The sequence below is a fragment of the Branchiostoma floridae genome, chromosome 12, assembly GCF_000003815.2.
Source record: "Branchiostoma floridae strain S238N-H82 chromosome 12, Bfl_VNyyK, whole genome shotgun sequence".
Taxonomy (NCBI): Eukaryota; Metazoa; Chordata; class Leptocardii; order Amphioxiformes; family Branchiostomatidae; genus Branchiostoma; species Branchiostoma floridae.
In genome coordinates this window covers 1,112,796-1,125,432 of record NC_049990.1, presented here as the reverse complement: position 1 = coordinate 1,125,432, position 12,637 = coordinate 1,112,796, and the positions used below count along the sequence as shown (strand labels likewise).

Below are 12,637 nucleotides of genomic sequence, written 5' to 3'. Positions count from 1 at the left end.
CTGCGACTGTCCGATGACAGCCGCCTGTCACCTTTGGCGATTTGTATTTCTCGCAATGATGTCAGTTCTTTCTAGCCGACCTTTCCCTTACAACATGACATCTCTGTTAAGAGTTGAGTAGGGCTGGATACCGGTTCGGCCGGACCGGTTTTTACCGGTACAACATCCGAGAACCGAGTCCAAAAAACCGAAAGTCGTGAACCGGTTTTTTTGGACCGGAAGGCTGAACAATTTCAAGAAATCTATTGTACTTAGAAATGCTACTAGTACTCCGGCCATGAAATGGCAAAATAGCCATGAATCAAACTAAATTAGCCTACAATAAATTCATATTCGTCCCTTTGTGTACCTGTCAGCTCTATTTTAGGTCAACATTGACATTATGTGCTACGAAAAAACATCAAATTTTACCGGCATGAGGCCGACCGACGAGGAATCGAGTGGAAAATTCCTCAATTCTTCCGGTAAATTTTCACTCAAAATGAAGAATCCGCATCCAGAAAAAATTACCATGGGACAAACAACATTTCTTTCTTCTTCTGCACTTGTATTCAATCCATTTTTCCAGCTTTGAGGCGATTTGTGCGGTCTTGCAGGAAGAAATTTTAGCGCTCGGCGAACGGGCCGCCATCTTGGATTCACACAAAACAACGCGAGTTCTCGCCTCAAGTCTCGCGAGAGTGCAGTTTAACCTTGCTCGCTAGGAGGCGTTGTTTGATTTGCATGTAAGATTATAGCCTTGTGTGCAGTGAATTACACGTAGCATGTTCTCTGAATAAATAAAAAACTGCTTTTAATCTCCTCTCTGCTTGGTAGTCACTGACAAAAAGGCATAAAAAGTACACTAATCTGAAAATTGGTTTAATAAACTCTATTTGATATAAGAATATGATACTATATGATAATATAAGATTACAAAGTAAGATATCGACAACTACTATAGAGGATCAGGTTCAGGTTCAGGTCCAGACCTGAACCTAAACCTCTGGACTCGGACTTGGACTCGAACCTGATCAAGCCAAAAGGTATCCAGCCCTAGAGTTGAGGAATGCGTGGATAATTGACGGTGACCCTTTTGACCTAAGTGCTGTTCTTCAACATGTTGGGTTTGTCTTGTCCCAGCACTTGGTCACTTGTTGTTTTAACCTAGTTCACAGATGTAAGTACTATGTGTTACAAGCCGTCATTGTTCAATTATGTTATATTACTGACTTTACATAGTACTTATTCGTTTGTTTAGACCCATGTAGTGTTACTGGCACATGGAACACCAAGTTTCCTTGCAGTCCATCATAAGAAAATACACCTGAAGTGTCTCGTAGATATTAGCTCTACATCTTTATATCAAGTGATATTCGTCAAGTTCCCTCTACTACATTTTTACCGTTCCCATGATATAGTGTTGCTTTTATTGTTGATCTGTATATAGATATAAGCAACACTTGTATATAGATATGTTATATTTCAACTGCTATGAATCCTTTGCTGTGTGCCGTCGTATTGACATCAATTCAGCAAGCTATTTAATTGCTTAATTTTATAGATACGTGTTGGACACGGTCAGGCTTTGTATTTTGCTAACATGAACCATGACCATTTATAGGCATTTTTCAGCCAGTAGTCTCTACCAGACTCCATCCTGGCGGAATAGTACACGGATGACCTAGTAACATCCCTGGTCAATCAGAATTTCATGCTTCCAAGACAACGTCTGTTTATCAGGGATCCCCTGCTTCCACTGGCTCCTTTGACCTACTTCTTCTCTATTTTTAGACATCTATGGGTCGATTCAAGTCCTTTCAGGTGACTCCGTCACAAGTATTTTTCAACCGTTATAGAAGTTTCCCTAAGTAATTATATTAAATACAGAGTGATTTATATAATTTGCATCTCATTATGTTGATAATCATCCAAAGTACCTACCTACCAAAAACAAAAAATATCCATCAATCCCCTCAGGAGTTATCCATCTAAAAAGTTACGAAATATAACACCCACTGCAATTCCAAACAAGCTGCTAGGGGGCCCAAAATTAGACCATTGACTCCTAGTACCAACAGCTATCCACCAGTAAAAAATCACGAACCTGGCACTTCTGGAAAATTTAGGCGCAAACTTTGATGCTCACTTGCAGTACCAAAACAATTTGCCAGGAGGCCCATTATCGAACTTGACCTTCCTTTCTGTGTCCCCTACCTATCAACCAAATATCATTAACATCCATCAAGAACATCTCGAGTTATCTTGCTTACAGACAAACGCACTTACATACAAAGCCAGCTACAGCACCATAGGTAAAAGGTAGCTAAACCATTCTCGCACATGGCAATCCTTTCCACAGCCGCTACAGACCTGCCAAATATCGTGGAAATCGCCCAGCTACATTTTGACTTATGCCTCCCGAAAAAACACCAAAAAAAATACTAAGCTCGCTAATGTACCATAGGAAAACGCCAGGTAACCCATTTTCGAACTAGGCATGCCTTTAAACAACCGCTACACACCTGCAAAAAATAAAAAAGTTCCATCCACAATTTCTCGAGTTATATCCTGTTGACCTACATACAGACCCAAGTCGGCAAAAACATAAACTTCTTGGCGAAGCTAATTAAACCAGTCATAAATATATAACACATAACATGAATAAGATAAGTATTCATAAATTATAACTTTGATTTTTTTTTTTTTGGTCAAAATTTTGAGCACAGGCAAGGAGCTGACCCGTGTCTCTGTGGTGAGTGAAGACTTGAAGACAGTCTACAACTCCTTCGTAAAGCCTCGGAGACCCGTCAAGGACTACATGACTCAGTTCAGTGGCGTCTCTGCTGCTGACTTACAAGACGTGACGACACGTCTTGAGCACGTTCAAGAAACACTACAGGAGCTCCTTCCCGAGGACGCCATCTTGGTCGGACACTCCTTGGAGAATGACCTTCAGGCTCTGAAGGTCGTCCACCCACACATCATCGACACCAGCCTCCTGTTCAACCACGCCACCTGGCGCTTCAAGCCCAAACTGCGGACACTGACCAGCAAGCTGTTAGGTATGTCAACAAGAAACTCAGACAAGTTTAGAACTTTGAAGTACAAAACAAGCAGATGTTGTTACTACACTACATGTATTTCAGCTGCAAAGCTGCAAACCGTATGACATGTTAAGTTGTCCAGATAAACCATTATATAGATATAAAGACTCAACAATTCCTTACTTGATCTGTTTATGAACAGCTAGATAGTATGTTATTGTGCCATCAATGTACCATTTTTTTTTAACTCGTGTTTTTGGTACTATTGTAAGCAATTTTTTTAACAACTACTATCAATAATAGTCTGGTAATACTATGACTGATGTCTATTTTGATTAACTGTGCATTGATATTGTTCTGCACTAGCTGATTTTAAGGACATTGATTCTAACCTATTTTGATTGTGAGGTATACAAGTCAGCCCCCAAGGCTATGATTTATTTTAATCAAATATCTTTACCATTGATTCATTCATCCATTCACTCATTCATTCCTTCAGGTAAGGAGATCCAGACCGGAACAGACGGACATGATTCGGTAGAAGACGCCATCGCTGCCATGCAGCTCGTACAACTCAAGATCGCGAACGGACCCGGCTTCATTTTGGACAATGGTGGAAGCAACAGCATCAGTAACACCGAGAGCTACTTCCGGGTCCTAGCGCGGGAGAAGAAAGCCGCAACCATGGTCGATCAGGCGACGTTTCTCAAGCCGTTCCTTGGCAACCCGGTGCACTGCGTCCCCGTAGTTTCCGACCGCGAGGCGTTGACGAAAGCTCAGAACGAGATCAGGAGTAAGCATTTTGTCTGGGCGCAGTTCCATTCGTGGCACACCGTGTCTAACAGTTCCATGTGCGAGCACGCCGTCCTGGCGGAAACTCTCGCGAGAGTCGTGACAAGAGTTCGTGAGCTGTACGATATGTGTCCCGAGAACTCTCTGTTTGTACTATTGACTTCGGGGACCAACGGTATTGATCAGAGATTAAACTTAAAGTCGCAAACATTAGAGACTTCTTCAGTGGAGGACAATGAACAGGAGAGTACCAAGGGACTCTGCTATTTGACTGTGAAGAAGTGAAAGCGCCACTTTAATCTGTGCCGACAACCCTCTGTTTGTACTATTGACCACAGGGACTTACAGTGTTGATCAGGCGATAAAGTCACAAACGATTTCTTCAGTGGAGTACAATAAACAGGAGAGTAGCCAGGAAAAGACTGAGAGTACAAGCGGACTCTGCTATTTGACTGTCAAGAAGTGATAGTGCCACTTGTTTTCATGTTTCTTAGGCTTTAAAATTGAATATTTTAGAAACAGGTCAATAGAAGGCGACTATATTCACTCCTTAAAACTGTACAGACTTTCTTTTCAGACTGTTTAGATGTGTTTAAGTTGATTCTCCTGTCCTGTACTACAGGCAACAGGTATAGGTATATGTTTTATAACACTATTTTCACCTGTTCATGTACAACAAGGCAAGTAAAAACCTGCCTGTCTCTATATAATATCTTGACTTTCATTATTTTCTAAACACAATTTTCACAACTATAACTAATGTACATGAAGTAATTTTTACGGGTCAAAGTATTATGCAAGCTGTACATATTAATATGTTTATTTGTATTTCACCCTATGATGTACATTAAAGTGACAAAATCTGCCCTTCTGAGATTGGTAGATACTTTAAGATTTTGATTATTGTGCGTAATTTTACTGGGCAAAACTTGCATGCTGCTTATCAGGGCATAATGTGCACATGTATGAATCTTTGATGTACAATAAAACAAAATCTACAAAATCTGTCAATCTCTGAGGATATCGTTATAAATCATACATTTAAATCTGACGAACATGTACATGTGTGCAATTTGTACATATAATCCAGTGATTTTTCCTGATCAAGTTAAGTTCTCATCTAGTATAAGAAACTCTGAGGACATATTTTTGTTTTTAACTGACATGTATTTACATAAATAACGAAACTTTGGCTTATATATAAACACTTTGACAAAACCGATACAAAACGCATATTAACTTTGTATATATAATTTTTAGTGGACCACCGTGAAATGCTCGTGTACGGTGGGAAACTTAATTTTGTATTCAACGTATGATCAACACGAGCACAAGTATTTATACCAAAAATTGTAAGTTTCACTTGTCAAACTTATAATTTTCGTGCACGACTGACCACCCTCGCCAGCCCCCTTGCCAGGCACCTTAGCTGGGACTACCTGCATTAAATATACCTCCTACTTCGGCATAAATGTACTTTTTACATCAATAATTGTAATTTTTACTGCTGAAACAGAAGCATACTTACATCAATATCTAATTTTTAGTGGTGAAACATGAAGTACGAATGTATGGAAACATTGACTCAAATGTGAAGACAAAAGACAAAAACGCATATGTGATTTTCACTGATCAAAAGTATAATTCTCGTGCACGACTGTGACCACCCTGGCCAGCCCCTGCGCCAGGCACGGCTCCTGTACCTTAGCCCGGACCGCCTGCAGTACCGCCTCCTTCCGCTCGTCTCCGAGATGGAACACGGAGAAGTACTCAGGCTGGCAGTAGTCCTTGTAGAAGTGGAGAAGCTCCTCGAAGACGATCTCCTCGATACCAAGGTCTTCGGTTATTCTGCACCTGCAAAGGATATGGGATAAGATTTGTCTTTAAATCAAAATACAAATCTTGACATATTGCCCTCAAGTTTCCCCTTTCTTCCGTTTCATTTGTCCATTTGATTATTTGTCAATGGCATTCATCCTTCTTTGAAGAACTCCAAATTGTGACTTTTTCCTTTGAATTTTCTACCTCTTTTGATTCGTTTGCACATTGGTATTGGTATACTACAATGTATTAACTATATCACTTGTCATAGTCAAGAAAAACTGTTAGTAAATGATACGAATGATAACGACAAGTAACAGCGGATAAGGTACACAAGTAAAATGATTCATACATAAATAATAAAAAAAATCGTAGAAATGACATACTCTGGTTAGAACACATGTATTGGATTTGACTAAGTTTCTTGACGTTTTGACTGACCGCTCGGCCGATGACCTACCTGAGAGTTTTCAGGGCGGGGTCCCTGTCCTCCTGTGACCTCAGCCTGCGGTACGACTTGACGGTCCGGTACTGCGGCAGTTCCTCACCAATCCGCACGAGGACGTAGTACAGAAAGTAGCCTGTGGGGTGTAAATGAAGATGTTTTATATTCAATAGGAGTTGGGATACGTCTCGTTTTCAGCGGATCAAATCTAGATCTGTCAGGTTGTACTTGCTAAGTTTACTGTATGTAGCTTCAGTCCAGCCTTGTTCGCTTTAGTCCGCTTCCGAAGGTCGCTACCCGCCAACAGGCTAAACTCTATCTATGGGCAGGTTTGACATAATTTATCTGCGATACAAATAAACAAAGGCGTTGGTCTAGGATGAACATACAGGGACGGGCCCTTGCATCGGTTATGTGATACAAAAGCAAACAAACGCACCTATGCGGTAGCAGAGAACCTTCCTGTAGGTCCGTACACTTGCTTGGTGATACAAACAAACAAACGCACCTATGTAGTGACAGAGGACCTCCCTATCTTTGTCCGACAGCCTCTGGTCCAGTATGGACCGGAACAGGTCCATGCGCCGGCTTGGTGATACAAACAAACAAACATACAAACAGCAAACACACAAACAAATATACAAAAAATGTACGCACCTATGTAGTGACAGAGGACCTCCCTGTCCCTGTCCGACAGCCTCTGGTCCAGGATGGACCGGAACAGGTCCATACACTGGCTTGGTGGTGCAAACAAACAAACAAACAAACAAACAGACGCACCTATATGTAGTGACAGAGGACCTCCCTGTCCCTGTCCGACAGCCGTTGGTCCAGTATGGACCGGAACAGGTCCATGCGCACTGCCTCAAACAAACAAACAAACAAACAATCATACAAACAAACAAACGCACCTATGTAGTGACAGAGGACCTCCCTATCTTTGTCCGACAGTCTCTGGTCCAGTATAGACCGGAACAGGTCCATGCGCACTGCCTCCGCGGACAGATAGGTGGCGTGGCGTTCGAACCGGCGCGTCAGGTCGTCAGCGAAATCCTGAAGGCTGTCAAAATCCTTCTGTAACCTGAGATCGATGGGAGACAAGGTGTAATGTGATGCGAAAGGGAAAGATCCTAAAGTTCATCTCTGTCTCTTTTCTCTCCACTTAGTCACAAACGCACACACAGAGCAACTGAAAGAAAGATAAAGCGAATACAGACACTCACACACACACATAATATTTGTGCATAGAGAGGGAGAGAGAGAGAGGGGGGGGTAGGAAGAGAGAGAGAGGGCAAGGCAGAAATAAAGAGACTATATACATGAAACACACACCACAGGCGTAAAGGAAATACAAGACCCTGGGCTTACTTCCCAGCCCTCCTTTCCAGTCGATCCATTTTTCTGCGCCTGCCCATCCTCATGTTATAATTAACCCCTCAACACACTAGTTATCATACCACTGATCGTGATAGACGCGCCTGGAACGTTCAAGGTCCTTTCGAACGTCACCGTTATCAATATTCATGAGCTTGCCTTATTTGGCAGAACTAAGTGAACGTCCAATCAGCGACCACCTTACAACTATTTTCCAACAAGTCTCAAATGCGCTGACAAGCAAATTCATGTTATGTCAGAAGATGGCGTTGCTTTGATTGAAAGATCATTGGGTACAAACAACAAGCAGATAAACAAACAAGCGAACAAAAACAATCTTCTTGGCTCTTTCCTCCAGTCATTTCAATTTCTGGAACATTTTATTTATCTGACTAACGTTACTCTGTTTCTGACAGTGTCTATCTCACAACTACTCACCATGCCTCTTATTGTATCGTAAACGCCGCTTGTAGCTCACGATGTCGGTTTGCAACCAAAACAGTTACTAACTTCGTGGCTCTTTCCTCCGTGTTTTTCTAATTTTGATTTTCGGAAATTTCATTTCTCTGACTACTCTGTTTCTGACAGTATACGTATTTACGTCATGTTCTCACAAATATTCACGTTGCCTCAGTCTTATTGTTATCGCCGCTTGTACTACATGATTTGGGTTTCCAAGAAAAGCAGTAACTGTGACTAACTTGATGTTTCTTTCCTGTAGTCGTTCTAACTTCTGGAACATCTCATTTTTCAATTTACTCTGTTTCTGACAGTGTTTACCTAAAAAATGTTCGGCAGGCCTCTTATTTCATTGTATACATCGCTTATCCCACATGATTTTGGGTCGCAACAAACTAAAGGCAGTTACTAACTTGGTTGCCCTTTCCTGCAGTCTCTCCAACTTCTCGAACATCTCGTTCCGCTGACTGGCCTTGTTCTGTGCGGACCTGCGGGACTCCGTCAGCGCCGAGCCGTACGCGTACATCGCCATCGCGCTAGGAAGGGCGGTAAATACCAGCTGTACAGACGGCGCTATCAATGTTGTCTTTATGCCAGCGTCATGGAGACGGCGTAGATTTAGACTTGTTCTGGAACAACCGTGCTTCTGTGACGTCAGTGTCGTCATGGTGACGGGAGAGTCTTGACCTTACTCTGGAACAATCGCGATTTGATGACGTCACTCACCATTGTCGTGGAGGAGACGGGACAGACATGGCGTTCTATCTATCTATATCAGTACTGGCCAAAACCCACTACGGGGTATCCCGGCCAGGGAGGTGACGGTAGTATGGCCGGTGGTGGTGCATTAGAAAAAAGGTGCAATCAACAAACGAGAACAAAAAGTGAAAAACATTGTGTCGGCCACACTATATAAATCAAGCTGTTGTTCTGGAACAACTGTGATGTTCATGTGACGTGCGTGTATATATTTTGTTTGTAGAGATAGCTAGGGAGACCGAAAGAGGAAGACCCAGAATTAGGGGTGGGTACTGGTACAGAAAATTCAGGTACAGGTCCAGGTTTAGGTCCAGAGGATCAGGTCCAGGTACGTACCTGAACCTGGACCGAATTCAGTATGCGAAAACCAATGAATGGACGATACTCGAGACAAATGTCAATTTCGCTACAAAAAAAACAACACTTTTGTTGAGTATTCTACTCCCGCTGGCGTTTAAAATCCTACAAGGCCCAGAAAGTGCGTGGCTGTCCTGTGGTGCCGGAGAGACTCGGATGGAAAGACAAATTAGGCCATGATGATGTGATTAGATGGATGTCATCCTCTGGGGATCACGAAACTGGTGCGGGCGTGGGAGTAAAAAAAAAGTTTGGCAAAAAAATTGCCCTCACTGGGAAATTGAAGTGGTCAGGAGCTGAGGTGGTTGAACAATTACATATTAAACGCGAAATCAATGAATTATATCACAACAGATTCTGCATTTTATTCTTGCACATCTTCTTTGGCGCTGAATTGATGGTGACATTTTATGCTATTAAGGTACATTTTCCTATATATTTTTTTGCAATCCACGGCATATACGAGCTCATGTTGCAGCTGCTTTGTACGATTTACAGTAATCAGTATGGTTTGAAACTTTGCTTGAAAACGTCGGATTCACCAGTTACTCCGGATCCTTGACTTTTCCGTCAGCCATTTTTGAACATATTTACCATGCAAAGATAAAACCATGCAAAGACAAAACCACAAGTTAAAAAAACAAAATCTGTTCTCTAAAATTGTACATGTCCAAGTTAAGCAACACTTTATAAAAACGCGAAAGGCAAATGTATGATTCTCCAGTCTATTTGACTTTTTTCTCCACGGCAGGTTTGAAATTGTTACTTGATAAACGTAACCATGTATACGTAGTACTAGAGATCAGATTACACATTGGAAACTAAATCTGTTTTGTAATCTTCCAATAATGTTACTTATCTATCTTGAGCAACACTTTGAATCTGCTAGTGACTATTTGACTTTTTTCTCCACCGCAGGTTTGAACATCAGTGATGAGCGTTACCATTTAGAGATAAGATTACATGTTAAAAACAAAATCTGTTCTCTAATTGTAGCTTAGTTGAGCAACACTTTGTAAAAACGTGAAAAGCAAACGTTTGATTCCTTATTATCTACTTGACTTTTTTCTCCACGGCAGGTTTGAACATGAAGAGCGGAACCAGAGAGAAGATCCCGAACACGAAGGTCTGCAGGAGCCACTTCAGCCGCGCTGGTCCGGAGATGTCCTTCCACCTGTCGGGGAAAGATCGTGAAACCATAATTTTAGATTTTGTAATTAAGATATGCTCCCATCTTTCTAAAGAAGGTATCTCACTGCACTTGCGTCACGCTCGCGTCACTGCGGGGTTTGAAAGATAGCCAACAAATTTCAGAGAACGAATTTTCGTACTTTTTGTTGTGCATTTTGTCATCTTCTAAGTCATACTTTTACGTATTACGCCATATCATAATTATAAAAAAATCGGAGAAAATAACAAAACAGTGACACAGTGAACGAACCCTGCATTGACGCAAGCTTGACGCAAGTGCAATGAGATACCACCGTAAGGCTCTTGTGTAGCTTTAAGAACTTCTGTAATAAGTAAGGGAAAGATTGCACATATAATAGAATGATAAATCTAGGTTCTTACCAAATGTATCTCTATAATTCCATTCCCAAAGCAGTGGTCGAACCTTGGTTTGATCAGGAATACGTCCTGATGCGGTACCATATGAGGCCGCTAGGGGCCCTTATTTCATTTTATTATTCCCTTTCATTTTGACATCTACCAACATGCATGTACCTGCATATCACGACTATTATAAAGATCCACCCAAAACTTCTCGAGTTATGCTGTTATACAAACACGCACGTACACAAACCGATACAAAAGCATAACCGTTTTGACGAAGTTAATGATAATGAAAATACTGATATTAATTTTTAAAATGGCAGAAACACGACATGACATAACTTACAGAGTGACGAAGAAAGCGATCACAGTTTCCGCCACGTGGATGCCAAGTATCCCAAGTTGCCTGTAGAATAAGCAGACAACTAATATAAAGAGGGATCAAAGAAGCTATCTACATCGGAACTTAAAGGCAACCTAAGCAATATTACAGCGTCAAAGTGAAAATATTCTGAATAAGGCAATCTGCATGATAGTGACATCTACTGCACTGTATTCTCACATTTACATCATAATTTGATACTTTGAGTGGTTAAAAACAGCCCAGAGACAAGTTGCACTAGGATATTCCTTATTATTGTACCCCCAAAAATAAGGACTTGATCTGGAATCCTTGTGCAACTCATTCCCGCGCTGTTTTTAACGGCTCAATTTATGAAATAATGATGTAAATGTGCTAAAATAGTGCATTAGATGTCAATATTATACAGACTACCTTATTCAGAATATTTCACTCTTAACAATGTGATATTGCTTAGGTTGCCTTTAACAACAATCCCTGAACAGAGACGGTGGTCGCCATAGACGTAGACTGGATTGTAGTATTCCCTCTCAGGGGAGAACCGTTACTAACCTTGGGTGGATTGCTGTATTCCCTCTCAGGGGAGAACCGTTACTAACCTTGGGTGGATTGCTGTATTCCCTCTCAGGGGAGAACCGTTACTTACATCTCCTGGATGCGGTCGTTCTTGATGTTGTCCTGTATGAAGCTGCCGACAGGTCCGAAAACGTACCAGGGAGTGGTGTCAGGTGCGAACACGGCCAGCTGGGAGTAAACAACAACTGGTAAACAAACAAACAAACAAACAAACAAACAAACATGCAGGTCCCAGCACGTACCAGGGGTTTGTGTCAGGTGCGAACACGGCCAGCTGGAAATGTACAACAACTTAGGAAATAAACAAACAAACAAATAAACATGCAGGTCCCAGCACGTGCCAGGGGGTTGTGTCAGGTGCGAACACGGCCAGCTGGGAGTACACAACAACCGGTAAACAAACAAACAAACAAACAAACATGCAGCTCCCAGCACGTGTCAGGGAGTGGCGTCAGGTGCGAACACGGCCAGCTGGGAGTAAACAACAACCGGTAAACAAACAAACAAATAAACATGCAGGTCCCAGCACGTGCCAGGGGGTTGTGTCAGGTGCGAACACGGCCAGCTCGAAATGCACAACAACTGGTGAATAAATAAATAAACAAACAAACCTGCATGTCCCGTCACGTAACAGGGGGTGGAGTGAGCGGTGAACAGGGACAGTAGGATATAACAAATCAGCTGATTTCACTTTTTCGGTTCAATCTCAACTTCCGCGCAGCCCGATGGCACACAAAGTTTTGCCTGCACGTAAAGTGCTACGGCGTGTCTACGTGCTCCAAAATCCGACGGGTTCCCTACGAGTTCGTACGGAGGCGGTACCTATCACTTACGGATCCCAAAAGATTGCCCACGTTTCACCACGTAGACAGCACGTATTTCATGTACGGCGGGCTGTGCCCTTAGCTTTAGCGTCAAGCGTTGTCGGGTTCCCATGCACGCCGTGTTCCTCTGTAACCTTAACACGCCACACTGACGGAAATGTTTAAGAAAAGTTGAACATCTATTCGGATTGCCTTGCACTATATACTGAATACAGCTGTGATATTCTATGCCCTACTTTTGAAATCATGGCAACGGGTATGTTCAACTTCAAGCAAAAAAGTTTGGTCA

The 12,637-nt window shown here is 42.1% G+C and overlaps 2 protein-coding genes and 2 long non-coding RNA genes across 4 annotated transcripts in view; 1 reads left to right on the top strand and 3 right to left on the bottom strand.

Moving 5' to 3' along the window:
• The window catches only part of LOC118427907 (small RNA degrading nuclease 5-like), an 8,748-nt gene extending 4,626 nt beyond the window's left edge, over positions 1 to 4,122 (top strand). The window contains exons 6-7 of the mRNA XM_035837871.1: positions 2,709 to 3,044; positions 3,526 to 4,122. Of these exons, the coding sequence (XP_035693764.1) occupies positions 2,709 to 3,044; positions 3,526 to 4,103 (914 nt within the window). The 3' untranslated portion in view covers positions 4,104 to 4,122. The remainder of the gene's footprint in view (positions 1 to 2,708; positions 3,045 to 3,525) is intronic.
• Positions 4,123 to 5,437: 1,315 nt separating this feature from the next.
• On the bottom strand, positions 5,438 to 8,595 carry LOC118427833. Its single transcript, XM_035837805.1, has 4 exons — positions 8,331 to 8,595; positions 6,996 to 7,165; positions 6,100 to 6,220; positions 5,438 to 5,672 (listed from the first exon to the last, which is right to left on the bottom strand). The coding sequence occupies exons 1-4, from the start codon at positions 8,582 to 8,584 to the stop codon at positions 5,444 to 5,446; spliced, it is 774 nt and encodes a 257-aa protein (XP_035693698.1). The 5' UTR covers positions 8,585 to 8,595; the 3' UTR covers positions 5,438 to 5,443.
• Positions 8,596 to 9,373: 778 nt separating this feature from the next.
• LOC118427863 lies at positions 9,374 to 11,073 on the bottom strand. Its single transcript, XR_004832592.1, has 2 exons — positions 10,934 to 11,073; positions 9,374 to 10,207 (listed from the first exon to the last, which is right to left on the bottom strand). It is a non-coding gene; the product is annotated as an uncharacterized LOC118427863 (long non-coding RNA).
• A 339-nt stretch (positions 11,074 to 11,412) lies between these two features.
• The window catches only part of LOC118427860, a 2,754-nt gene continuing 1,529 nt past the window's right edge, over positions 11,413 to 12,637 (bottom strand). The window contains exons 2-3 of the long non-coding RNA XR_004832590.1: positions 11,548 to 11,692; positions 11,413 to 11,500 (exon numbers count right to left, since the gene is read on the bottom strand). This is a non-coding gene — a long non-coding RNA (uncharacterized LOC118427860). The remainder of the gene's footprint in view (positions 11,501 to 11,547; positions 11,693 to 12,637) is intronic.

What these genes read in the sequence shown, in the direction of transcription:
- LOC118427833 (XM_035837805.1), bottom strand. Translation starts at nt 8,584, where the DNA reads ATGACGACACTGACGTCACAGAAGCACGGTTGTTCCAGAACAAGTCTA. An exon ending in CTGCAGGAAAGGGCAACCAA is followed by an intron (nt 7,166 to 8,330) that starts GTTAGTAACTGC and finishes CATCGATCTCAG; the next exon opens with GTTACAGAAGGATTTTGACA. An exon ending in CCCGCCCTGAAAACTCTCAG is followed by an intron (nt 5,673 to 6,099) that starts GTAGGTCATCGG and finishes TATCCTTTGCAG; the next exon opens with GTGCAGAATAACCGAAGACC.